Source organism: Nerophis ophidion, linkage group LG13 (assembly GCF_033978795.1).
Source record: "Nerophis ophidion isolate RoL-2023_Sa linkage group LG13, RoL_Noph_v1.0, whole genome shotgun sequence".
Taxonomy (NCBI): domain Eukaryota; kingdom Metazoa; phylum Chordata; class Actinopteri; order Syngnathiformes; family Syngnathidae; genus Nerophis; species Nerophis ophidion.
Window position 1 is genome coordinate 33,789,122 of NC_084623.1, and position 27,634 is coordinate 33,816,755.

General features: G+C 44.1%; 1 protein-coding gene, 2 non-coding genes and 13 pseudogenes across 3 annotated transcripts; all 16 read left to right on the forward strand.

The window, feature by feature from the left end:
- Positions 1-24: 24 nt before the first annotated feature.
- Positions 25-143, forward strand: LOC133566534 (5S ribosomal RNA; annotated as a pseudogene).
- A 359-nt stretch (positions 144-502) lies between these two features.
- On the forward strand, positions 503-621 carry LOC133567351 (5S ribosomal RNA; annotated as a pseudogene).
- A 369-nt stretch (positions 622-990) lies between these two features.
- LOC133567478 (5S ribosomal RNA) lies at positions 991-1,109 on the forward strand (annotated as a pseudogene).
- An 837-nt stretch (positions 1,110-1,946) lies between these two features.
- On the forward strand, positions 1,947-2,065 carry LOC133566314 (5S ribosomal RNA; annotated as a pseudogene).
- A 368-nt stretch (positions 2,066-2,433) lies between these two features.
- On the forward strand, positions 2,434-2,552 carry LOC133565170 (5S ribosomal RNA). The gene has a single exon (XR_009809424.1). It is a non-coding gene; the product is annotated as a 5S ribosomal RNA (ribosomal RNA).
- A 368-nt stretch (positions 2,553-2,920) lies between these two features.
- LOC133565606 (5S ribosomal RNA) lies at positions 2,921-3,039 on the forward strand (annotated as a pseudogene).
- Positions 3,040-3,398: 359 nt separating this feature from the next.
- LOC133567283 (5S ribosomal RNA) lies at positions 3,399-3,516 on the forward strand (annotated as a pseudogene).
- A 369-nt stretch (positions 3,517-3,885) lies between these two features.
- On the forward strand, positions 3,886-4,004 carry LOC133567495 (5S ribosomal RNA; annotated as a pseudogene).
- Positions 4,005-4,372: 368 nt separating this feature from the next.
- On the forward strand, positions 4,373-4,491 carry LOC133567442 (5S ribosomal RNA; annotated as a pseudogene).
- Positions 4,492-4,860: 369 nt separating this feature from the next.
- On the forward strand, positions 4,861-4,979 carry LOC133567413 (5S ribosomal RNA; annotated as a pseudogene).
- Positions 4,980-5,338: 359 nt separating this feature from the next.
- Positions 5,339-5,457, forward strand: LOC133567154 (5S ribosomal RNA; annotated as a pseudogene).
- A 369-nt stretch (positions 5,458-5,826) lies between these two features.
- LOC133567402 (5S ribosomal RNA) lies at positions 5,827-5,945 on the forward strand (annotated as a pseudogene).
- A 369-nt stretch (positions 5,946-6,314) lies between these two features.
- LOC133567460 (5S ribosomal RNA) lies at positions 6,315-6,433 on the forward strand (annotated as a pseudogene).
- A 359-nt stretch (positions 6,434-6,792) lies between these two features.
- On the forward strand, positions 6,793-6,911 carry LOC133567280 (5S ribosomal RNA). The gene has a single exon (XR_009809446.1). It is a non-coding gene; the product is annotated as a 5S ribosomal RNA (ribosomal RNA).
- Positions 6,912-8,672: 1,761 nt separating this feature from the next.
- LOC133564037 (uncharacterized protein K02A2.6-like) lies at positions 8,673-12,005 on the forward strand. Its single transcript, XM_061918122.1, has one exon. It carries the CDS (start codon positions 8,931-8,933, stop codon positions 12,003-12,005), a length of 3,075 nt encoding a protein of 1,024 aa, XP_061774106.1. The 5' UTR covers positions 8,673-8,930.
- Positions 12,006-12,412: 407 nt separating this feature from the next.
- On the forward strand, positions 12,413-12,531 carry LOC133565380 (5S ribosomal RNA; annotated as a pseudogene).
- Positions 12,532-27,634: the final 15,103 nt, after the last annotated feature.

The window sequence follows — 27,634 nt, forward strand, 5'->3', positions numbered from 1 at the left end:
TCTAATTTTGGGGAGTAGCCCTCGGCATACGGCCATACTACCCGGAGCACGTCCGATCTCGTCTGATCTCGGAAGCTAAGCTGGGTCTGACCTGGTCAGTACTTGAATGGGAGACTGCCTAGGAATACCAGGTGCTGTAAGCTTTTAGCGATGCTCCCAGTATAGGGCGCACTTTCTCCATTTTGCTTTTGTCACAATGGCTATAGATACTTGCCACACTTTTCAAAACGCTATATTATGCTCGTCCAAACAAAAGGATGGTCTCCACCCAAAACATGTTTATTTAGTTTTGACTCGGTGTGAAATTTATAGCAAAATTTGCAGTGTCGCCAACAGTGACCCATGTGCCTCAAGGCACTTCCGTGCTAACAGTGGGGCAAAAGTCCAAAGAGTTACATAGGTTCAGAAAAAGGTCAGTGATTATTGTATCACACACGTTGCAGAAAGGTCCTGTCAACCAGCTTGCCACATTGAAAAATTGAATTTTGGGGATCAGCCCTCGGCATACGGCCATACTAACCAGAGCACGCCCGATCTCGTCTGATCTCGGAAGCTAAGCTGGGTCTGGCCTGGTTAGTACTTGGATGGGAGACTCCCTAGGAATACCACTTACTGTACGCTTTGAGCAATGCTCCCAGTATAGGGCGCACTTTCTCCATTTTGCTTTTGTCACAATGGCTATAGATACTTGCCACACTTGTCAAAACGCTACATTATGCTTGTCCAAACAAAAGGCTTGTCTCCACCCAAAACATGTTTATTTAGTTTTGACTCGGTGTGAAATTTATAGCAAGATTTGCAGTGTCGCCAACAGTTACCCATGTGCGTCAAGGCACTTCAGTGCTAAAAGTGGGGCAAAAGGTCCAAAGAGTTAGATAAAGTGAGAAAAAGAGCAGTGATTATTGTATCACACACGTGTAGCTCATTGCAGAAAGGTCCTTCCAACGAGCTTGCCACATTTAAAAATCGAATTTTGAAGATCATATCTCAGCTTACGTCTATACTACCCTGAGTATGCCCGGTCTCGTCAGATCTCGGAAGCTAAGCTCGGTCTGTCCTGGTTAGTACTTAGATGGGGGACTACCTAGGTATACCAGGTACTGTAAGCTTTTAGTGATGCTCCCAGCATATGGCGCACTTTCTCCCTTTTGCTTTTGTCACAATGGCTATAGATACTTGCCACACTTGTCGAAACGCTACATTATGCTTGTCCAAACAAAACGCTGGTCTCCACCCAAAACATGTTTGTTTAGTTTTGACTCGGTGTGAAATTTATAGCAAGATTTGCAGTGTCGCCAACAGTGACCCATGTGCCTCAAGGCACTTCAGTGCTAACAGTGGGGCAAAAGTCCAAAGAGTTACATAGGCTGAGAAAAAGATCAGTGATTATTGTATCACCCACGTTGCAGAAAGGTCCTGCCAACCAGCTTGCCACATTGAAAAATCGAATTTTGGGGAATATCCCTCGGCATGCGGCCATGCTACCTGGAGCACGTCCGATCTCGTCTGTTCTCGTAAGCTAAGCTGGGTCTGACCTGGTCAGAACTTGGATGGGAGACTGCCTAGGAATACCAGGTGCTGTAAGCTTTTAGCGATTCTCCCAGTATAGGGCGCACTTTCTCCCTTTTGCTTTTGTCACAATGGCTATAGATACTTGCCACACTTCTCAAAACGCTACATTATGCTCGTCCAAACAAAAGGATGGTCTCCACCCAAAACATGTTTATTTAGTTTTGACTCGGTGTGAAATTTATAGCAAGATTTGCAGTGTCGCCAACAGTGACCCATGTGCCTCAAGGCACTTCAGTGCTAACAGTGGGGCAAAAGTCCAAAGAGTTACATAGGCTGAGAAAAAGATCAGTGATTATTGTATCACCCACGTTGCAGAAAGGTCCTGTCAACCAGCTTGCCACATTGAAAAATCGAATTTTGAGGATCTGCCCTTGGCATACGGCCATACTACCCGGAGCACACCCGATCTCGTTTGATCTCGGAAGCTAAGCTGGGTCTGGCCTGGTTAGTACTTGGATGAGAGACTGCCTAGAAATACCAGGTGCTGTAAGCTTTTAGCGATGCTCCCAGTATAGGGCGCACTTTCTCCCTTTTGCTTTTGTCACAATGGCTATAGATACTTGCCACACTTTTCAAAACGCTACATTAAGCTCGTCCACACAAAACACTTGTCTCCACCCAAAACATGTTTGTTTAGTTTTGACTTGGTCTGAAATTTATAGCAAGATTTGCAGTGTCGCCAACAGTGACCCATGTGCTTCAAGGCACTTCAGTGCTAACAGTGGGGCAAAAGTCCAAAGAGTTACATAGGCTGAGGAAAAGAAAAGTGATTACTGTATCACACACGTGTAGCTCATTGCAGAAAAGTCCTGTCAACCAGCTTGCCACATTTAAAAATCGATTTCTGAGCATCACCCCTAAGCATACGGCCATACTACCCAGAGCACACCCGATCTCGTCTGATCTCGGAAGCTAAGCTGGGTCTGGCCTGGTTAGTACTTGGATGGGAGACTGCCTAGGAATACCCGGTGCTGTAAGGTTTTAGCGGTGCTCCCAGTATAGGGCGCACTTTCTCCCTTTTGCTTTTTCCACAATGGCTATAGATACTTGCCACACTTGTCAAAACGCTACAATATGCTCGTCCAAACAAAAGGCTTATCTCCAGCCAAAACATGTTTGTTTAGTTTTGACTCGGTCTGAAATTTATAGCAAGATTTGCAGTGTCGCCAACAGTGACCCATGTTCTTCAAGGCACTTCAATGCTAACAGTGGGGCAAAAGTCCAAAGAGTTACATAGGCTGAGGAAAAGAGCAGTGATTATTGTCTCACACACGTGTAGCTCATTGCAGAAAGGTCCTTCCAACGAGCTTGCCACGTTTAAAAATCGAATTTTGAAGATCATTTCTCAGCCTACGGCCATACTACCCTGAGTATGCCCGGTCTCGTCAGATCTCGGAAGCTAAGCTGGGTCTGGCCTGGTTAGTACTTGGATGGGAGACTGCCTAGGAATACCAGGTGCTGTAAGCTTTTAGCGATGCTCCCAGTATAGGGCGCACTTTCTCCCTTTTGCTTTTGTCACAATGAGTATAGATACTTGCCACACTTGTCAAAACGCTACATTATGCTCGTCCAAACAGAACGCTGGTCTCCACCCAAAACATGTTTGTTTGGTTTTGATTCGGTCTGAAATTTATAGCAAGATTTGCAGTGTCGCCAACAGTGACCCATGTGCCTCAAGGCACTTCAGTGCTAACAGTGGGGCAAAAGTCCAAAGAGTTACATAGGCTGAGAAAAAGATCAGTGATTATTGTATCACCCACGTTGCAGAAAGGTCCTGTCAACCAGCTTGCCACATTGAAAAATCGAATTTTGAGGATCAGCCCTCGGCATACGGCCATACTAACCGGAGCACGCCCGATCTCGTCTGATCTCGGAAGCTAAGCTGGGTCTGTCCTGGTTAGTACTTGGATGGGAGACTCCTCGGAATACCAGGTACTGTAAGCTTTTAGCGATGCTCCCAGTATAGGGCGCACTTTCTCCATTTTGCTTTTGTCACAATGGCTATAGATACTTGCCACACTTGTCAAAACGCTACATTATGCTCGTCCAAACAAAAGGCTTGTCTCCACCCAAAACATGTTTATTTAGTTTTGACTCGGTGTGAAATTTATAGCAAGATTTGCAGTGTCGCCAACAGTTACCCATGTGCCTCAAGGCACTTCAGTGCTAAAAGTGGGGCAAAAGGTCGAAAGAGTCAGATGAAGTGAGAAAAAGAGCAGTGATTATTGTATCACACACGTGTAGCTCATTGCAGAAAGGTCCTTCCAACGAGCTTGCCACATTTAAAAATCGAATTTTGAAGATCATGTCTCAGCTTACGGCCATACTACCCTGAGTATGCCCGGTCTCGTCAGATCTCGGAAGCTAATCTCGGTCTGTCCTGGTTAGTACTTAGATGGGGGACTGCCTAGGTATACCAGGTACTGTAAGATTTTAGTGATGCTCCCAGCATAGGGCGCACTTTCTCCCTTTTGCTTTTGTCACAATGGCTATAGATACTTGCCACACTTGTCAAAACGCTACATTATGCTCGTCCAAACAAAACGCTGGTCTCCACCCAAAACCTGTTTGTTTAGTTTTGACTCGGTCTGAAATTTATAGCAAGATTTGCAGTGTCGCCAACAGTGACCCATGTGCCTCAAGGCACTTCAGTGCTAATAGTGGGAAAAAAGTCCAAAGAGTTACATAGGCTGAGGAAAAGAGCAGTGATTATTGTATCACTCACGTGTAGCTCATTGCAGAAAAGTCCTGTCAACCAGCTTGCCACATTTAAAAATCGATTTCTGAGCATGACCCCTAGGCATACGGCCATACTACCCAGAGCACACCCGATCTCGTCTGATCACGGAAGCTAAGCTTGGTCTGTCCTGGTTAATACTCTAATGGGATACTGCCTAGGAATACCAGGTACTGTAAGCTTTTAGCGATGCTCCCAGTATAGGGCGCACTTTCTCCCTTTTGCTTTTGTCACAATGGCTATAGATACTTGCCACACTTTTCAAAACGCTACATTATGCTCGTCCAAACAAAAGGCTGGTCTCCACCCAAAACATGTTTATTTAGTTTTGACTCGGTGTGAAATTTATAGCAAGATTTGCAGTGTCGCCAACAGTGACCCATGTGCCTCAAGGCACTTCAGTGCTAACAGTGGGGCAAAAGGTCCAAAGAGTTAGATAAAGTGAGAAAAAGAGCAGTGATTATTGTATCACACACGTGTAGCTCATTGCAGAAAGGTCCTTCCAACGAGCTTGCCACATTTAAAAATCGAATTTTGAAGATCTTGTCTCAGCTTACGGCCATACTACCCTGAGTATGCCCGGTCTCGTCAGATCTCGGAAGCTAAGCTCGGTCCGTCCTGGTTAGTACTTAGATGGGGGACTGCCTAGGTATACCAGGTACTGTGAGCTTTTAGCGATGCTCCCAGTATAGGGCGCACTTTCTCCCTTTTGCTTTTGTCACAATGGCTATAGATACTTGCCACACTTGTCAAAACGCTACATTATGCTCGTCCAAACAAAACGCTGGTCTCCACCCAAAAAATGTTTGTTTAGTTTTGACTCGGTGTGAAATTTATAGCAAGATTTGCAGTGTCGCCAACAGTGACCCATGTGCCTCAAGGCACTTCAGTGCTAACAGTGGGGCAAAAGTCCAAAGAGTTACATAGGCTGAGAAAAAGATCAGTGATTATTGTATCACCCACGTTGCAGAAAGGTCCTGTCAACCAGCTTGCCACATTGAAAAATCGAATTTTGAGAATCAGCCCTCGGCATACGGCCATGCTAACCGGAGCATGCCCGATCTCGTCTAATCTCGGAAGCTAAGCTGGGTCTGGCCTGGTTAGTACTGGGATGGGAGACTTCCTAGGAATACCAGGTGCTGTAAGCTTTTAGCGATGCTCCCAGTATAGGGCGCACTTTCTCCATTTTGCTTTTGTCACAATGGCTATAGATACTTGCCACACTTGTCAAAACGCTACATTATGCTCGTCCAAACAAAAGGCTGGTCTCCACCCAAAACATGTTTATTTAGTTTTGACTCGGTGTGAAATTTATAGCAAGATTTGCAGTGTCGCCAACAGTTACCCATGTGCGTCAAGGCACTTCAGTGCTAAAAGTGGGGCAAAAGGTCCAAAGAGTTAGATACAGTGAGAAAAAGAGCAGTGATTATTGTATCACACACGTGTAGCTCATTGCAGAAAGGTCCTTCCAACGAGCTTGCCACATTTAAAAATCGAATTTTGAAGATCTTGTCTCAGCTTACGGCCATACTACCCTGAGTATGCCCGGTCTCGTCAGATCTCGGAAGCTAAGCTCGGTCTGTCCTGGTTAGTACTTAGATGGGGGACTGCCTAGGTATACCAGGTACTGTGAGCTTTTAGCGATGCTCCCAGTATAGGGCGCACTTTCTCCATTTTGCTTTTGTCACAATGGCTATAGATACTTGCCACACTTGTCAAAACGCTACATTATGCTCGTCCAAACAAAAGGCTTGTCTCCACCCAAAACATGTTTATTTAGTTTTGACTCGGTGTGAAATTTATAGCAAGATTTGCAGTGTCGCCAACAGTTACCCATGTGCGTCAAGGCACTTCAGTGCTAAAAGTGGGGCAAAAGGTCCAAAGAGTTAGATACAGTGAGAAAAAGAGCAGTGATTATTGTATCACACACGTGTAGCTCATTGCAGAAAGGTCCTTCCAACGAGTTTGCCACATTTAAAAATCGAATTTTGAAGATCATGTCTCAGCTTACGGCCATACTACCCTGAGTATGCCCGGTCTCGTCAGATCTCGGAAGCTAAGCTCGGTCTGTCCTGGTTAGTACTTAGATGGGGGACTGCCTAGGTATACTAGGTACTGTGAGCTTTTAGCGATGCTCCCAGTATAGGGCGCACTTTCTCCCTTTTGCTTTTGTCACAATGGCTATAGATACTTGCCCCACTTGTCAAAACGCTACATTATGCTTGTCCAAACAAAACGCTGGTCTCCACCCAAAACATGTTTGTTTAGTTTTGACTCGGTCTGAAATTTATAGCAAGATTTGCAGTGTCGCCAACAGTGACCCATGTGCCTCAAGGCACTTCAGTGCTAACAGTGGGGCAAAAGTCCAAAGAGTTACATATGCTGAGAAAAAGATCAGTGATTATTGTATCACCCACGTTGCAGAAAGGTCCTGTCAACCAGCTTGCCACATTGAAAAATCGAATTTTGAGAATCAGCCCTCGGCATACGGCCATACTACCCGGAGCACGCCCGATCTCGTCTGATCTCGGAAGCTAAGCTGGGTCTGGCCTGGTTAGTACTTGGATGGGAGACTGCCTAGGAATACCAGGTGCTGTAAGCTTTTAGCGATGCTCCCAGTATAGGGCGCACTTTCTCCCTTTTGCTTTTGTCACAATGGCTATAGATACTTGCCACACTTGTCAAAATGCTACATTATGCTCGTCCAAACAAAAGGCTGATCCCCACCCAAAACATGTTTGTTTAGTGTTGACTCGGTCTGAAATTTATAGCAAGATTTGCAGTGTCGCCAACAGTGACCCATGTGCCTCAAGGCACTTCAGTGCTAACAGTGGGGCAAAATTCCTAAGTGTTACATAGGCTGAGGAAAAGAGCAGTGATTATTGTATCACACACGTGTAGCTCATTGCAGAAAGGTCCTTCCAACAAGCTTGCCACATTTAAAAATCGAATTTTGAAGATCATGTCTCAGCTTACGGCCACACTACCCGGAGCACCCTCGGTCTCGTCTTATGTCGGAAGCTAAACTGTGTCTGACCTGGTTAGTGCTTGGATGGGAGACTGCCTAGGAATACCAGGTGCTGTAAGTTTTTAGCGATGCTCCCAGTATAGGGCGCACTTTCTCCCTTTTACTTTTGTCACAATGGCTATAGATACTTGCCACACTTGTCAAAACGCTATATTATGCTTGTCCAAACAAAAGGCTGGTCTCCACCCAAAACATGTTTGTTTAGTTTTGACTCGGTCTGAAATTTATAGCAAGATTTGCAGTGTCGCCAACAGTGACCCATGTGCCTCAAGGCACTTCAGTGCTAACAGTGGGTTAAAAGTCCAAAGAGTTACATAGGCTGAGAAAAAGAGCAGTGATTATTGTATCACACACGTGTAGCTCATTGCAGAAAGGTCCTGTCAATCAGCTTGCCACATTTAAAAATCGATTTCTGAGTGTGGTGTTTTAATGTGCATGCTGACTCAGCGTTGTTTGTCCTGACTGACTTGCCGTAGTTGAGTTGTGTCTACTTAGCATGCTCACCAAGTGCTGTACATTGAGTGTTGATGATCCCTCTCTAGAGTGTATGCTACTGCTACTCCCAAGTCATATATAAAAGTTACTAAATGTGTGTGCTACCTCGTTATTTGAATACATAACATATTGGCGATGAGTTTAATCGGTTTATGAGTGTTCCTTGCGGTTTTGTTTTTTTTGGAAGTGAAGATGGCATACTTTTCTCAGCGACCAGACGAGTTTAAACCTGAGATTGAATCATGTTCAGCCTACATTGAGCGCATGTAGTTGCTGTTTGAAGCCCATGATGTCGATGATGAAAAGAGGGTCCCATTGTTGTTGAGTTCAGTGGGAGCAGTGACATATGGATTTCTTCGCAATTTGGTTCAGCCTGATTTGCCCAAAAACAAAACATTTGACCAGATTGTGGACACTCTGAAAGACTATTATGTGCCAAAGCCGTTGGTTATTGCCGAACGCTTCAGGTACCGCAAGTGTGTTCAGAAAAGCAACCAGACGGTTACGGAATATGCCGCTGAGCTGCGTCAACTAGCTGCAAAGTGTGATTTTGGTGACAGACTGGATGAGGCTCTGCGTGATGGCTTTGTCAGCAGGGTCAGTTCTGAGGCATGTCAACGCAAGTTGCTCTCGGAGGACAGACTGACTTTTGCAAGAGCTGTGGAGCTGGCTGTCAACATGGAGACGGCCCACCGCGACGCACAGCAGTTGAGAAAGGGTGATGACGTCACTTCAGCTGTTCACAAGGTAAAGGAGAGGCAAAGACGGTGCTCGCCTTCAAAACAACAGGCATGCTACTGATGCAAGGGCAAGAATCATAATGCAAGTGACTGTTACTACAAGAATGCAAAGTGTCATAAATGTGATAAAATAGGGCACATACAGAAAGCATGTAGATCTGGAGGACCAGCACATAAAAATAAATATGATAAAAAGGGGAAGAAAAGCAGTGAGTGAAGAGAGGAGAGAAGGACAGGCTATGTGCAAACTGACAAAAATGAAGATGATGTTGGTGATATTTTGACTGTTTTCAGCACAAATGGTGCAGGCCGACAGCCATACAAGGCCATTTTTGATGTAAATGGAAAGAAAGTCCTGATGGAAATAGACACAGGATCAGGAATGAGTATAATCTCAGAAGATGTCTATGAGCAGTCATTCTCACATGTGCCACTAGTGGGCAGCCGCGTAAAGCTAAAGGGCTACTCAGGGGAGCCAATTTCTGTTAAAGGCCAGTTTATGGCAAAAGTGGCTTATGAAAATCAGACTGCTAGCCTACCACTGATAGTTGTGGGAGTTGAGGGTCCTTCACTGTGTGGGAGAGAATGGCTAGATGAGATCAAGCTAAACTGGAAAATGATTAAAGCAGCCGCAATCAACACAGTTGCTGAAAATTTAACATCAGCACAAAAGCCCAAATCGATTCAAGAAGTGCTGGCTAAATATGATGAGGTATTCAAGGATGAGCTTGGAACATTAAAGGACATTAAAGCCACAATTTCTGTAAAGCCTGATGCAGTTCCAAAGTTCCACAAAGCCCGCGTCCTGCCATTCGCCATGAAAGAAAAAGTTGAAAAGGAGCTGCAGCGCCTAGAAAAGGAGGGTGTCATCAGTCCAGTGAAACACAGTGACTGGGCTGCTCCAGTGGTTCCAGTGCTTAAGCGGGATGGAGGACTTCGCTTGTGTGGCGACTACAAGGTAACTGTTAACTTGGCTACAAACGCTGAAACGTACCCCCTACCAAGAATTGAGGAGGTGTTAGCAGCACTATGTGGAGGAAAAATATTTTCTAAAATAGATCTAGCAGCAGCCTATCAACAAGTACTCCTGGATGAAGAGTCGAAAAAGTATACAACAGTGAATACTCATAAAGGACTGTTTGTGTACAATAGACTTTGTTTCGGTGTCACTTCTGCTGTTAGCATTTTTCAACGCATTATGGAGAACCTGTTGAAAGATCTTGATGTGGTAAATTATCTCGATGATTTATTGATTATGGGCCGAGATGAAGCCCAGCATCTCGTGAACCTGGACAAGGTTTTACAGAGACTGCAAGAGAACGGCATGAGAGTGAAAAAGTCAAAGTGTGACTTCGGCAAGACACAGATTGAATATCTGGGACATGTGCTGGACGGGAAAGGCGTCTACCCATCCAAAAATAAGGTCATAGCCATATATGATGCTCCGGCACCCATAAATGTCAAAGAGCTCAGAGCTTTCCTGGGCCTAGTTAACTACTATGGACGTTTTGTGCCTCAGCAAAGCACAATTTTGGCGCCACTTTACACGCTACTGAAAGACAAAGTTAAATGGAGATGGCGCGAGACGGAGCAGAGTGCTTTTGGCAAATGCAAGGAGCTTTTGACCAGTGACCAAGTGCTGGTTCACTATGATCCACGTCTGCCGCTTTCGCTTGCATGTGATGCTTCTGCTTATGGAATCGGAGCAGTGATACAGCACACAACACCAGACGGGCATGAACATCCAATAGCCTATGCTTCCCGCACGCTCTCTCCGGCAGAGAAAAACTATTCACAGATAGAAAAAGAGGCATTGAGCCTGGTGTTTGGTGTGAAGAAGTTCCATCAATATCTGTGGGGGCGCAAGTTTGACTTAATATCCGACCACAAGCCCCTGCTCGCGCTGTTTGGAGAACGTAAGGGACTTCCTACAATGGCAGCAGCGCGCATACAGAGACGGGCCATCATACTGTCTGCGTATGATTACCACATGACATACCGCAGGTCAGAGGAGCACGGCAATGCGGACGGGCTGTCTCGTGTTCCGCTGCCTGAGACGAAAGATACAGATACAGAGACAATGACAGCTTGCATAAATGCACTGTTATATGAGCACCTTGAGGAGGCACCGTTGAGTGAAAAACAAATTTCCAAGGCTACACGAAAGGACACAGAGCTTTCAAAACTGCACAGGTACATCATGGAAGGATGGCCAAAAGAAATACCAGATGAACTGAGGGTGTACTACAGAAAGAGAGATGAGCTATCTGTCGAACAGGGGTGTGTTCTATGGGGAACAAGAGTAATAGTACCTGCAAAAATGAGAGGTGCAGTGCTAAAAGAGATCCACGACGGACACCCTGGCATTGTAAAGATGAAGACAATTGCACGACAATATGTCTGGTGGCCAAATGTAGATATGGATGCTGAGAGAGTCTGCAAGCAGTGTGAAACCTGCCAGCTGGAACAGCGCACGCCACGCCAAGTCCCGCTGCATCCCTGGGAATTTCCTGGAGAGGTTTGGAAAAGACTACACATTGACTTTGCAGGCCCATTCTTAGGTCACATGTTCATGATTGTGGTTGATGCATACTCTAAGTGGTTGGAGGCTTACAAAATGGCACAAATCACATCTACTGCAACCATTACACTACTTAAGAGACTGTTCGCATCATTCGGTGTGCCGGAACAAATTGTCACAGACAATGCAACAACGTTCACATCGGATGAGTTTCAGCAGTTTATAAAGAGGAATGGAGTCCTTCACACGACCGGTGCGCCGAGACATCCAGCTACAAATGGACTGGCTGAAAAATATGTTGCTATTTTCAAAGCAGGCATGAAAAAGCTTGTTGAACAGAACCTGAGTGTTGAGGACAAGATATCACACATCCTGCTGCGCTATCGCACTACTCCCCACAGCACAACTGGAGAGTCACCAGCGGACTTGTTCCTGAAAAGACATGTACGAACACGTTTGGACTTCCTGAAACCAAGCATCACCGAACGAGTCAGAAAGAGACAGTATCAGCAGAAGGAGAAACATGACAGTCAGGCTTCCGAGAGACAGTTTGATGTAAATGACTCTGTGTATCTGCGCAACACTGCAGGAGAGAAACCCAAATGGATTCCTGGGGTAGTGACACAACAGACTGGTCCAGTGTCATACCGAGTGCAAGGCGAGACACCAGACCAAGTGTACCGGCGTCACGGAGATCAGCTGAGACCTCGCTACCTTCCTGACCCTCCAGATTCAGAGCCTGGAGGCGAAACTGCGTCAGCTGAGCAGGCGAGTGACCTCTGTGGAACGGACTCCGCAGAACCTGAACCACCAGCTTTTGAGTTGGAACCGCCAGTGCTGCCTGACCCAGAGACAGTGACTTTGAGACACTCAGAGCGTACTATCAGGCGACCTCAGCGTTACAGGGACTGATTCTTTTCATAAGGGAGTTTTTCATTTGTTATTAAAGAGGGTTGAATTTGAGTTTAAATGCACTATCTGGTATAACATCTGTGACATTTTTGGTGTTTGTTTATTACAGCATTGAATAATTGAATGTTGCCGTACTGAAAGTGTGTACTGATTTTGCAATGCCTTTGATCTATGGGGGGAGGTGATGTGGTGTATTAATGTGCATGCTGACTCAGCGTTGTTTGTCCTGACTGACTTGCCGTAGTTGAGTTGTGTCTACTTAGCATGCTCACCAAGTGCTGTACATTGAGTGTTGATGATCCCTCTCTAGAGTGTATGCTACTGCTACTCCCAAGTCATATGTAAAAGTTACTAAACGTGTGTGCTACCTCGTTATTTGAATACATAACACTGAGGATCACCCCTCGGCATACGGCCATACTACCCGGAGCATGCCCGATCTCGTCTGATCTCGGAAGCTAAGCTGGGTCTGGCCTGGTTAGTACTTGGATGGGAGACTGCCTAGGAATACCAGGTGCTGTAAGCTTTTAGCGATGCTCCCAGTATAGGGCGCACTTTCTCCCTTTTGCTTTTGTCACAATGGCTATAGATGCTTGCCACACTTGTCAAAATGCTACATTATGCTCGTCCAGACAAAACACTGGTCTCCACCCAAAATATGTTTGTTTAGTTTTGACTCGGTCTGAAATTTATAGCAAGATTTGCAGTGTCGCCAACAGTGACCCATGTGCATCAAGGCACTTCAGTGCTAAAATTGGGGCAAAAGTCCAAAGAGTCAGATAGGCTGAAAAAAAGAGCAGTGATTATTGTATCACACACGTGTAGCTCATTGCAGAAAGGTCCTGTCAACCAGCTTGCCGCATTTAAAAATCGAAATTTGAGGATCACCTCTCGGCATACGGCCATACTATCCTGAGCACGTCTGATCTCGGAAGCTGTGCTGGGTCCGGCCTGGTTAGTACTTGGATGGGAGACTGCCTAGGAATACCAGGTGCTGTAAGCTTTTAGCGATGCTCCCAGTATAGGGCGCACTTTCTCCCTTTTGCTTTTGTCACAATGGCTATAGATACTTGCCACACTTGTCAAAACGCTACATTATGCTCGTCCAAACAAAACGCTGGTCTCCACCCAAAACATGTTTGTTTAGTTTTGACTCGGTTTGGGATTGATAGCAAGATTTGCAGTATCGCCAACAGTGACCCATGTGCCTCAAGACACTTCAGTGTTAACAGTGGAGCAAAAGTCCAAAGAGTTAGATAGGCTGAAAAAAAGAGCAGTGATTATTGAATCACACACGCATTGCTCATTGCAGAAAGGTCCTGTCAACCAGTTTGTCATATTCAAATTGTCTACTTGTCATACGGCCATGCTACCTTAAACACACCCAATCTTGGAAGCAAAGCTGGGTCAGCCCTGTTTAGTACTTGGATGGTAGACCGCACGGGACTACCAGGTGATGTAAGGTTTTGGCATTTAACACACATCTCGCTGATAAGCTTCCTGGGCTTCTTAAGCCAGAGAAGACCTGCGTTTCGGGCCAGAACGTAGTTTCTTGTTTCGTACAGCTTGTATCAGGCTCTATGCTCTCTTCTCCTCCTCCGCGTTTAATTTATCTCGTGTTCCCGTGTCGTTCCAGCACGGCATAACCAGCAGCCGGAAACCGGTCTCCGGTGCATGGTCTGCCAGAACCCCTCCACATGAAGCAAACACCTGGTCTGGGTAGAGTATGCGCACAATTCGCTGCCAACAGCAGCCACCGGCCTCTCTCCCTTTCATGGTGCCTTAGGGTACCAGCCCCCTCTCTTTCCAGAGAATGAGTCGGAAGTGTCGGTCCCCTCCGCCCATGCTATGGTCCAACGTTTTCAACGCATTTGGGCAGCCGCCCATCAAGTATTGACCAGACAAGGAGATCGGATGAGGAGAGCGGCAGACCGCAAGAGACGGCCTGCGCCTGCCTGACAGCCTAGGCAGAGAGTCTGACTATCAGCCAAGGGCCTACGTCTCAAGGTTTCATCCAAGAAACTGGCACCACATTTTGTAGGACCGTTCCCAATCATCAGGCTTGTCGGACCTGCAGCGGTTTGACTTTGTCTGCCCTGATCCCTCCGCATCCATCCCACCTTCCACAATAGTCAGGTTGAACCAGGCAAAGAAAGTCGCTAAGTATTGCCTTGATTTATTCTTTGTGATCTCTGTAACCTCTGAAGAAGAGTGATTTTGATTTGCTAAAGTTTTTGGTCAGTTTTTATTTGAGCTAATTTCATAGTGCTCTGCCTTCTTTTTTCTCCTCTTGGAGTGCTTTAATTTGTAGATTTTTCTAAGCTCTTTGTAGAGTAGTTTCTGTTTATAGCGTTTTGTCTCTTCCTCTGCGTCAGGAGTCGGGAACCTTTTTGACTGAAAGAGCCAAGAAGCCAAATATTTTAAAATGTATTTCCATAAGAGCCATATTATATATATTTTTTTTAACACTGAACACAACTAAACGTGTACATTTTTAAGTAAGACCAACATTTCCAGAGTACAATAGGTCTCTTATTCTTTGTAATAACATTGTTATTCCGAAGCTAACTGTGGAGGGGGAGTGGCCTGCGGGCCTGCAGCGAAGCGGGGTGTTGCCAGGACCAGCCTCGAAATCAGCGACAGGCGCGTAGATGGCCCACCTGGGTCTTGTTATCTAATCACCTGTCGCTCTGTTATAAGCAGTAGCCAGGAGGAGAGACAGGGTTGGAGCTGGAGCCAGAGCGCGAACGAGAACGAAAGAGAAGAATACATCTGCTGGAAAGCAACGGAGAGACTTATTGAAAAATATTGCAACCCTGAAACAGGCTCTCATGTCAGTGCTTGGTGGTCTGAAGAACCCCCAGGAGAGCAAGCCCCACACTAACCAATAATCAATAAATACCTTTTTACCATTAACGCAACTTCTTGAACATAAAAAAGCATGAGAATGTTTTATATTTTGAACGTTATTTTTAACACTGTGATTATAAGCGGAATCATTCATTACTTATCGTGTTAAGCAATGTCAGCTCAGATTTATCTGAGAGCCAGATGCAGTCATCAAAAGAGCCACATCTGGCTCGCGAGCCATAGGTTCCCTACCCTTGCTCTGCGTGAACGATTTTCCTTTTGTGTAGCTTTTATAATAGATAGTTGTTTTTCTTATTAGATCAATGTAAATATTGTTATTGTCTTTTTTCCTCCCTCTGGAGTTATTTTCTCTTTATTGATTTACGCCGTGTGCTTTGTTTCCTTTTACTCTAGTGTATCAAGTATAGAGTTTGTAGCCATTTCTTTATTCACCCTGTCTGAAGAGACTTCATAGAAAACAGCAGAATAAAAGTCTGCGTCTATTGTTTCCCGTCTGCAACTGAGTCCTCATTCTTGCCGAGTCCTAAAACCTTCACGCTTACATTACCTAATACCTCTTTCATTATTACTTTATTTTTTCGTCCTTGAATAAGTCTTAATAAAACTGCTCTACTCTTTCAACTATTCCAACAAAGTCTGTAATAGTTTGCCCATCTTCCCCTTCTATTTTCCCAAAGTAGCTCCCTTTCTGATTTGCTTTTTCGATCACAAGAAAGTATTTTGTGCATTTCTCTCCCTCAACCACATATCTTGCTGTACTTTTCACCATTGCCCCTCTGCATTTTTTCTTGTCAATCTCATCGAGTTAATTTTTTATGTTAATATATTTGTCTAGATTGGACTTGTCCTTTTTTCTTTTCTTTTCTTTACTGTGCCTATAATATCCTTCTCAACCGCTTGTCTCTTTCCTTCTCTTTCTTTTTTTCTCTGCTATATTTTACACTCAGGGTTTTAACCTCTTCATTGACATTGTCCCACCACTTCCCAGTGTCTTGTTCAAACATCTCTTCATTCATGCTGATTGTGATCAATTCTGTCACATTTCTTTTGCAAGTATATTTTTTATCCTGTAAAATACTGCCATTCATTCACCCCAAACCACCACCTCTACTTTCCGCCCCTTGTGTCAAGCTAAAAATGTCACTACCTTGTGGTCACATAGTGATGTTACTTTGTATTCTATTTTTGATAATAAATGCTGTATATCTTCCTTGGCCCAGGCGAGATCTATTCTGCTCTGTTTTAACACCCATTTTACTATTTGTCTCCTAGTGTACACCTTCCCTGTTGGGTGTCTTTCTCTCCAGGCGTCGATCATGCCCTTTCTTTGCATTCCTTGTTTGAGCACATTTCTTGAAACATGATCTTTATATCCTGTACATATATCCAATTTCCCACCCCACACATTGAAATCTCCAACCATTGCACAGTTCACACTGACATTTGTGTCACGGCTTGGTACGACACATTTTACGAGGGGACCCAAGAATGCAGACAAACAAAATGTGAGTAGAACAGTCTCTTTACCCTGAATAATGTACTCACAACTAAGGGTGCTCCACAAAGGAGAGAACTAAAGGCGACGAAGCAAAAAAGGTAAACTCAAAATGGGCTTTGTGAAAAAACAACAAAAGCTATATAATAATAATGACTAATCTTAGGCTGGAGTTGCAAGACGTGCAACCACTAGACCAGGAAGCAGGCTGGATGGCACCAGGAGCAATCAGGATAACACGTAGGAATGGTCACGGAAGTTGTCAGAAATGGAGCCAAAGAGTAGAATCGCCAAGTGCCCTCCAGCTGTCAAGGTGCAGATTAAATATCCTCCAGGAAAATGGGAAGCAGCTGTGCACTTCTCGCAACTCCGCCCACAAGAGGAAGACAGTACCTCTAGGGAAAGAGGACTGGAGTGACGTCAAAAGGTCAACTGCACCAAGAAAGGAAAAACCGAATACAAACCACAAGGTGGCAACAGGTGGTGACAATTTGTTTACAGTTCGGCAAAAAATAATTTTCTCTCTTTTTCCTCATTTGGTGCATAGACGTTTAAGAGTTGAAAACTTTTCCCCATGTGTTCAAAATTAATCAATCAATCAATCAATCAATGTTTACTTATATAGCCCTAAATCACTAGTGTCTCAAAGGGCTGCACAAACCACCACGACATCCTCGGTAGGCCCACATAAGGGCAAGGAAAACTCACACCCAGTGGGACATCGGTGACAATAATGATCCAGTGGGACGTCTGTGACAATAATGACTATGAGAACCTTAGAGAGGAGGAAAGCAATGGATGTCGAGCGGGTCTAACATGATACTGTGAAAGTTCAATCCACAATGGATCCAACACAGTCGCAAGAGTCCAGTCCAAAGCGGGTCCAACTCAGCAGCGAGAGTCCCGTTCACAGCGGAGCCACCAGGAAACCATCCCAAGCGGAGGCGGATCAGCAGCGCAGAGATGTCCCCAGCCGATACACAGGCAAGCAGTACATGGCCACCGGATCGGACCGGACCCCCTCCACAGGGGAGAGTGGGACATAGAAGAAAAAGAAAAGAAACAGCAGATCAACTGGTCCAAAAAGGGAGTCTATTTAAAGGCTACAGTATACAAATGAGTTTTAAGGTGAGACTTAAATGCTTCTACTGAGGTGGTATCTCGAACTGTTACCGGGAGGGCATTCCAGAGTACTGGAGCCCGAACGGAAAACGCTCTATAGCCCGCAGACTTTTTTTGGGCCTTAGGAATCACCAACAAGCCGGAGTCCTTTGAACGCAGATTTCTTGCCGGGACATATGGTACAATACAATCGGCAAGATAGGATGGAGCTAGACCGTGTAGTATTTTATAGGTAAGTAGTAAAACCTTAAAGTCACATCTTAAGTGCACAGGAAGCCAGTGCAGGTGAGCCAGTACAGGCGTAATGTGATCAAACTTTCTTGTTCTTGTCAAAAGTCTAGCAGCCGCATTTTGTACCAACTGTAATCTTTTAATGCTAGACATGGGGAGACCCGAAAATAATACGTTACAGTAGTCGAGGCGAGACGTAACAAACGCATGGATAATGATCTCAGCGTCTTTAGTGGACAGAATGGAGCGAATTTTAGCGATATTACGGAGATGAAAGAAGGCCGTTTTAGTAACGCTTTTAATGTGTGCCTCAAAGGAGAGAGTTGGGTCGAAGATAATACCCAGATTCTTTACCGTGTCGCCTTGTTTAATTGTTTGGTTGTCAAATGTTAGAGTTGTATTATTAAATAGAGTTCGGTGTCTAGCAGGACCGATAATCAGCATTTCCGTTTTTTTGGCGTTGAGTTGCAAAAAGTTAGCGGACATCCATTGTTTAATTTCATTAAGACACGCCTCCAGCTGACTACAATCCGGCGTGTTGGTCAGCTTTAGGGGCATGTAGAGTTGGGTGTCATCAGCATAACAGTGAAAGCTAACACCGTATTTGCGTATGATGTCACCTAGCGGCAGCATGTAGATGCTGAAGAGTGCAGGGCCAAGGACCGAACCCTGGGGAACTCCACACGTTACCTTAACGTAGTCCGAGGTCACATTGTTATGGGAGACACACTGCATCCTATCAGTAAGATAAGAGTTAAACCAAGACAGGGCTAAGTCTGACATACCAATTCGTGTTTTGATACGTTCTAATAAAATATTATGATCGACGGTATCGAAAGCAGCGCTAAGATCGAGGAGCAGCAACATAGATGACGCATCAGAATCCATCGTTAGCAATAGATCATTAGTCATTTTTGCGAGGGCTGTCTCCGTCGAGTGATTTGCCCTGAAACCGGATTGAAAGGTTTCACATAGATTGTTAGACGCTAAGTGTTCATTTAACTGCTCCGCAACAATTTTTTCGAGGATTTTTGAAATAAAGGGAAGGTGAGACACCGGTCGGTAGTTTACCATGAGGTCAGGATCGAGGTTAGGTCTTTTAAGAAGAGGATGAATAACCGCTTTTTTGAATGCTAGGGGAACAGTGCCCGAGGAAAGTGATAAGTTTATAATATTTAGCACTGATGGACCTAATAATACAAAGAGCTCCTTGATCAGTTTCCCAGGAAGAGGGTCAAGTAAACATGTTGTTTGTTTTATTCCATTTACACGTTGTAACAATTCCTCTAATGTTATTTCCTCAAAACGAGAGAAACTATTTTGGAGGGCAGTATCCGCCGTATATACAATCGTGTCAGTGTTAATAGAACCCCGTTGTAGCTGGGACGCATTGTCTTTAATCTCCTTTCTAATGACTTCAATTTTCTTACTAAAGAATTGCATAAAGTCATCAGCTGAGTGGGTGGAGCTACTGGAAGGAGTCCCTTGTTGGGTTAGCGATGCTACCGTACTAAACAAAAATTTAGGATCGTTTTTATTACGGTGGATGAGATTTAATAATCCCGATGACCCTCCCTTTCCCATTCCGTAAATATTCCTTCACATTTCATCCCACTCCTCTTTTCATTAATATTGCAACTCCCTTTGTGTTGTTTTCCCCATTACTAACAAATATTTTTCCGAGCCATTCCCTCTCACTTCTTCCCATAATAACATTATCCCAGTTTGTTTCTTGTAGAAAAATATCTTTCTTACGCATTCCCAGCATTTGTTGAAACCTTTCTGGTGTTCTAAGTCCATTAGCATAATTTTTTTTTTAATAACCAAAAAGCTAGGAGAATTTAATTTATTCTTTACTCTGCTCTTTTAGTTGCATCTTTCCACTTTCTCTCCTTGCCCCTCTTCTTTAGCCTTCTCACTGCGTTCTGAGGTTGGCGTCCCCTCTTCCCAACTACCTCCCTTTTTTATTTCCCTCTCTCTGGCACATTTTTTCACCTGTATCCCCTACCACAGGGGTGGGCATTACGTCGATCGCGAGCTACTGGTCGATCTCGGAGGGTGTGTCAGTCAAGCCAGGCATTAAATATAAAAATGAGCAATCATCAATCTTCACCAAGACTTCACTTTCGTCAGTCGTTTGACATTCTTGGCACCCGAGGATCTTGTGAGATGACGCTGGCTGCTGTGAGCTCATTATTAAGATAAAAATCACCGACAGACGATCGGAGAGAAGCACTTTTTATTTCAACAGACTATTGGGCCGCTGTCAAAACTCTAAAGACCGACTACACAGTTCCTGTCTACATAAAAGACCTGTTTCATCCTGCCTGTGCTAACAACATAAGAGTCTCAGAAAGCTAGCGTGCACAAGCTAGCCAGCTACGGAGTTTGATGCCAATATATTTCTCCCCCGACCTCGGCGATCGCTCCCTCTCCTCGCTCGCCCACACACTCACTGACGTCACTGCTTGTGTGCTGCCACTTAAAAGGGCCACACACACACATATATGCTACTCATGTAACAAAGTGTTTAAAAACTAATAAGCACGTTGGACAAATGAAATGCCAAATCCAACCACTTTCATGTGGTATTGGACAAGGACTTTTTTTCTGGTAAAAATATTTTTTTAAAAACTATAAAATTGTTGCTTAAAACCAATATAACTATTAAGAACCCAATGTAGTGAGAGCAGCTGTTCCCAAAATAAGGAAAGATGAATATACTGGTTCACAATTTATCAAAATACAATTAAAACCAGCCATGTTGTCGACACTAAAATACCAAAATGGTAGCGAATGTGATGGGCGAGGGTACAGTTAGGCGTGTGGGTCCATGGCTTGGCTCCGCCCACTTCCACGGCGTCCTCCTGCACACAAAATTAAAAGGGAGGTAGGCCACAGGGATAAAATCAACTAAAACCACGGAGACGCTATCCGGGCTGACGTCACACTTACATGCAAGGCAGGGTTTCCCCTACCTTTGCTGTAGTTCCGCGTCAACGTATTGGGTACGTCCACTCTCCTCGTCAGTCTCCGGTCACTTGGGGGGGTGGCCGCAGATCCCTGGGTCCAAATCGCCCCCTGTCCACAGAACCACACAGCCAGCGTACGACGCACGAGCCCGCAAGCCCACAGCCAAAGGCAGTTGGTTGTCCCCACAGATCCCCAACACACGGCACTTACTTGGGCGGCAGAGTTTCCTCTGCCCCTGCCTGTTGTGGACGTCTTGGGTTCGTTCCGGTAGCCTGCGGGGTCTACTGTGTTGTCCTGGGGTTCCTTGCCAGCCTGCGTGCGTCTACACGATTGCTCTCGGTAAAGCCTGTAGATTCTTCCCCGTCCCAGCCAGAACCTGCCGAATCCTGCCGTCCCTTCTTCTCCCGGCAAAGCCTGCCGTTTCTCCTCTGTCAACCCTGCTCCAACCGCTCTCCTCCTGCCGCTCCTTATAAATGTGCACAGTCCTAATGCTCCACAGGTGTGTCCAATTTCCCGTGCCATTGGATTGGGCACTGTGGTTGTTAGGGGCAACCAGCTAAACGGGGCAATGTCTTAAAATGCCAGCAAAGTCCACAAGGAGTAAAAACATGCAATTAAAAACAATCAAATTCCAAAGTATAAAAACATGCAATCAAAACTATAATCAAATCCTAAAATGTACAATCATGCAATTTAAAATCCACAGCAATAAAACACTATAAAACTTGCATGGCAATAAAACATAAAAAAATAAAACCCCCTACTTATGTCCCATCACAAATACACAAACTTATATCCTTGTCTTCATGAAAGAAAGGAATCTATATGTGTTAAACGTGCTTGTATTATCATTAAACACTATTAACTTGTTAACAAAAATGTCTCTTTCATAAATAAATAACTATAAATTAAAAATATGAATGAGGTAGCGCTCCCCGACTTGGTCAATTGAAAAGTGTGAGCACCCCTGCCCTACCATGTCACTGTTGGCTCCATGTCTTTGTCCCCCCACACACCTTTTATAACTTTAGCTCCATCAATGAAGCTGTCACTGTGACGCTCTTTCGTGAGACACACCTTTTTGGTGAAATTTTTCACCTGGCTGATAATGTCGATGTCCTCAACTGATGAGCCACTCTCAGTTTCTTGTGCTGCCATCTCCAGCAACTTGCCTTCCATGCTGTTGCCATTTCTTTTGGACTTTTTCTCCTTCCAGCCGAATGTGTCGTCATCGGGGTCAGTTGCCATGTCAGCCCCTCCCATTATCGCTGTCCTTCATCACTTGCAGATATCCTCCTGTTGAAACTCCTTCCCCCGTCTCTTTATTCACAATGTACTCTATAAGTAATCATCCATCCATCTATCCTAGTGGGAGCCGTCTTTCTGCTCCTTTTACGGTGTGTCTTCGATGCTGCTGTTGGTGTGAGACTCGCTGCCCACGTGCATTGCTGCTATGTCTTCCTCCATGTTTTGTGGCTCCTCCTCGCTGTGCCCTGGGGTCTCTTGCTTCCTCCTCAGTGCCTCGCCACTGACACACTCTGATATAATGTCCTTTAATGGCCTACTGAAATGAGATTTTCTCATTTAAACGGGGATAGCAGGTCCATTTTATGTGTCATACTTTATCATTCCGCAATATTGCCATATTTTTGCTGAAAGGATTTAGTAGAGAACATCCACGATAAAGTTCGCAACTTTTGCTTGCTAACAGAAAAGCCCTCTCTCTACAGGCAGACGATGACGTCACATGGTGATGGCTCCTCACATATTCACATTGTTTTTAATGGGAGCCTCCAACAAAAAGTGCTATTCGGACCGAGAAAACGACAATTTCTCCATTAATTTGAGCGAGGATGAAAGATTCGTGTTTGAGAATATTGATAGCGACGGACTAGAAAAAAAAAAAAAGTAAAAAAAAAAACAACACAATTGCTTTGGGACGGATTCAGATGTTTTTAGACACATTTACTAGGATAATTCTGGGAAATCCCTTATCTTTCTATTGTGTTGCTAGTGTTTTAGTGAGTTTAACAGTACCTGATAGTCGGAGGTGTGTGTCCACGGGCGGGTGTGTTGACGCGCAGTGTCTCAGGGAAGTCGACGGCAGCTTAATGGGCGGCACAAGCTCAGCTGATGTCCGGTAAGAAGCGACTTTTTACCACAATTTTCTCACCGAAACCTACTGGTTGACATTCGGTTGGGATCCATGTTCGCTGTGATCCATAGTAAAGTTTCACCTTCGTGAATTTTAAACAAGGAATCACCGTGTGTTTGTGTGGCTAAAGGCTAAAGCTTCCCGACTCCATCTTTCTAATTTGACTTCTCCATTATTAATTGGACAAATTGCAAAAGATTCAGCAACACAGATCTCCAAAATACTGTGTAATTATGCGGTTAAAACAGACTACTTTTAGCTGTGTGTGTGCGCAGCGCTCATACTTCCTAACAGCCCGTGACGTCACGCGTTCACGTCATCATTACGCGACGTTTTCAAGAAAAAACTCCCGGGAAATATAAAATTGCAATTTAGTAAACTAAAAAGGCCGTATTGGCATGTGTTGCAATGTTAATATTTCATCATTGATATATAAACTATCAGACTGCGTGGTGGGTAGTAGTGGGTTTCAGTAGGCCTTTAAACATTTAAATTCTGGGCATTCTCTCAGAATATGTTCAGGCTGAAGACAAAGTCTGCATACTCGGACCTGCTGGTCATGTATGACTTTGAAATATTCTGGTCCTTTGAGTGTTTCAAATTTGGTGACGAAAGGAAGTGAGCGCACCTATTCATTAAACTTAACTGTGGCCACTTCCGTCTTTGAATTGGTGACATTGCTGATACCTCGCAATCTTGCAACTTGTTGAAATTTTCCTCATCTGTAATATATAGACGGAGTCCCATGAAATAAACAATCATCTCATCTCTCCTTGCTTAATAAGTTGTTTCTGATTTTAAGACTATCAAGAAACTTTGAGTTTGAGTTTATTTCGAACATGCAAGCATACAACATGATACATCACAATTTCCAGTTTTTCTTTTCAACATGTTCGAAAAAGAGTAGGAAGAAGTTGAGTTTATTTAGTCCTACCCCTTTTCTTTTACATAACAGTTGCTAAAACTTTTTGTTCACTTCCTGTTCTCATTTTATTCACAATATACTCTATAAGTAATCATCCATCTATCTATCCATTTTCTACCGCTAATTCCCTTTGGGGTTGTGGGGGGCGCTGGTGCCTATCTCAGCTACAATCGGGCGGAAGGCGGCGTACACCCTGGACAGGTCACCACCTCATCGCAGGGCCAACACAGATAGACAGACAACATTCACACTCACATTCACACACTAGGGCCAATTTAGTGTTGCCATTCAACCTATCCCCAGGTGCATGTCTTTGGAAGTGGGAGGAGGCCAGAGTACCCGGAGGGAACCCACACAGTCACGGGGGAGAACGTGCAAACTCCACACAGAAAGATCCCGAGCGCACTAACCCCTCTCCCACCGTGCTGCCCATAAGCCATCACAATAAAAATAAATAAATAAACTTTGTCTTCCCTTCGGTTACCAACAATAGTCTTGATGACCTCCATTGCTGCAATTTTGTCTTCGCTGAGGACCTCCACGGTTACAGCCAGATGTCTCTGCACTCCAAAATAAATTTGTCCTTCAGTATTTTTTTTGTGTTGCATGTCCTTCTCCAGCATGTCACGCATGTGGCCAAAGGGCTCCAATTGCTCCTCAAATTAAAGGTGCCCCCCAACCAGCTGAAGTCACTGGGGGTGGATTGTGGAGGCCAACAGCACTCCACTTGCAAAAGCAACAGAATTTTGGAAAGAAAAAGAGGAGAATTCTGGCTAAAACCTTAGAAAATTTGTTCTCAAGAATGAGGTCTGCTGCAAGCCTCTGCCACACTGCTCCCTCCAGAGTGCTCAGGGTAGTATGGCAAGTACATGTAGCCGCTGTGACAAAAGCCAAAGGAGGAAAAGGCGCGTGGCCAAAGGCTTACAGCACCTGGTATTCCCAGGCGGTCTCGCATCCAAGTACTAACCAGGCCTGACTAGCAGGCCTTAGCTTTCGAGATCGAGCGTGCTCAGGGTAATGTGGCCTTAAGCCGAGAAGTAAACCTCAAAATCAGACTTTTAAATGCGACAAGCTGGTTGACAGGACCTTTCTGCAATGAGCAACGCGTGTGTGATACAATAATCTCAGCTATTTTTCTCTCTTTGGACTTTTGCTCCACTGTTAGCACTGAAGTGCCTTGAGGCACATGTGTCACTGTTGGCGGCACTGCAAATCTTGCTATCAATCCCAAACCGAGTTAAAACTAAACAAACATGTTTTGGGTGGAGAGCAGTGTTTTGTTTGGAGCTGTATTAACAAGTATGGCAAGTACGTATAGCCGTTGTGACAAAAGCAAAAGGGGGAAAGGGCGCGTCGCCAAAAGCTTGCAGCACCTGGTATTCCCAGGGGTCTCTCATCTAGGTACTAACCAGGTATGACTCGGGTTAACTTCCGAGATCTGACGTGCTCAGAGTAGTGTGGCCATAAACCGAGAAGATAGTATTGAAATCAGACTTTTAAAAGTGACAAGCTGGTTGATAGGAACTTTCTCCACAGAACAAAGCGTGTGTGACACAATAATCCCCTGACCACAGTGTTGGTTGCCTCAAGTCACTGTGGTCAGGTGACCCTTCTGAAGAAGACTGCAGATGACAACTGATACATGTCAGGTAAACATTTAATCTAGTATATCGAAAATATGGCCTGAATACAAGAACATTTTAAAAAGACATAATGAACCTTTTAGAGCAACTTAAAGAAAGACTTGGATACGAATGTGTTAACCCCCTCGCCGCTTGGAGAGACTTGAGAAAACACGAGCACGCTACAGAAACCATCTACGATTCAACCTCCGATGCAGAGACGAGGAGATAAGGCCAACAGGCCTTAACATAAAAAAAACGTATGAGACCGAAAAACGCGGAAAAAAATTATTACCAAAGCACAAAAAGAACTAATGATGGAAAGGATACGGATCACATTGAACAAGATTGATTGACAGGATCACCGAGCAAATGGAAATCAAAATGGACAACTTGAAGCAAAACTTCCCAGCTGAATGCGACACCGATACAAACAAGTTAATAGAAACACACCTCAAACTCATCATCGAACAATTTGCTATAACCAGAGGAATGGCAGATGAATAAATTAAATAAGCTTATTGACAAAAAAGGAAAGGAGATACACACGTACACAAATGAAAAGTGGGTGTGCAACCTCTCACGACGTGCGCTCACTGAAACAGAAATGAGTGTATTCAGACGCGGTCTAAATTTCGGCAACACACCACCATCACAAAAAAAGAAAGACATTTCACTCAAAAAAAGATGAAACCATCACCATCATACCAGCAGACAAAGGGAGAGTGACAGTAATAATGGACATTGATGCATATGAAAAACAATTGGAAACAATGCTGAAAGATAACAACACATAAGAGATAATAGAAAAAAAAGATCCCACGGAAGAAAATAAAAAAAATGCTCAAGACCCTCCTCAAACCATTAGTCAAAAGCAAATCAATATGAATTTTTAATACCCACCGCAAATATCAACCCAAGAGTATACGGTACCCCAAGATTCACAAAAAAGATACCGTACTACGGCTAATAGTAGACAGTATACATTCCGTTACATATAATTTATCAAAAGCGCTCGTTGAAATAATAAAACCTCTCATTAGCCTCACAGAATACCACTGCAAAAATTCAAAACAACTCATACGAGATCTCAACACAATACAATTGGAACCAGATGAAATGTTTATTTCACATGAAGTCATTTCATTGTTCACTAAAACCCCAGTAGATGTCATCCTGCACATCGTCAATAAATGCATCACAAAAGACAGGACTCTAAAAGCATGAACAAACCTCAAACAAACCAGTTCTGTTGCAAAATCCACACACTTCCATTACAAAGGAATAATATACACAAAGAGAGGGCTTTGCAATGGGAGACCCTTTATCAGCAATAATGAGCAATTTCTTCAAAGAAGACCTGGAAACCACCGCCATCAACACAGCACCCATACACTGCAGACTCACTTTCTGAAGGAGATACGTGTTGTGGTATTGCAAAGGGGGGGTGACGGCAAACGGACACCAGAGGGCAGTATGTTCAATAATTTATTATATATATATATACAGTATATATATATATGGTAAATATATATACAAACCCCATTTCCATATGAGTTGGGAAATTGTGTTGCATGTAAATATAAACGGAATACTATGATTTGCAAATCATTTTCAACCCATATTCAGTTGAATATGCTACAAAGACAACATATTTGATGTTCAAACTAATAAAATTTTTTTTTTTTGCAAATGATCATTAACTTTAGAATTTGATGCCAGCAACACATGACAAAGAAGTTGGGAAAGGTGGCAATAAATACTGATAAAGTTGAGGAATGCTCATCTTAAAATTTATTTGGAACATCCCACAGATGTGCAGGCTAATTGGGAACAGGTGGGTGCCATGGTTGGGTATAAAAGCAGCTTTCATGAAATGCTAAGTAATTCACAAACAAGGATGGGGCGAGGGTCACCAATTTGTAAGCAAATTCTTGAACAGTTTTAGAACAACATTTCTCAAAGAGCTATTGCAAGGAATTTTGGGATTTTTACCATCCACGGTCCGTAAAATCATCAAAAGATTCAGAGAATCTGGAAAAATCACTGTATGTAAGCGATATTACGGACCGTTGATCCCTCAGGCGGTACTGCATCAAAACAGACATCAGTGTATAAAGGATATCACCACATGGGCTCAGGAACACCTCATAAAACCACTGTCAGTATCTACAGTTGGTTGCTACTGTACATCTGTAAGTGCAAGTTAAAACTCTGCTATGCAAAGCAAAACCC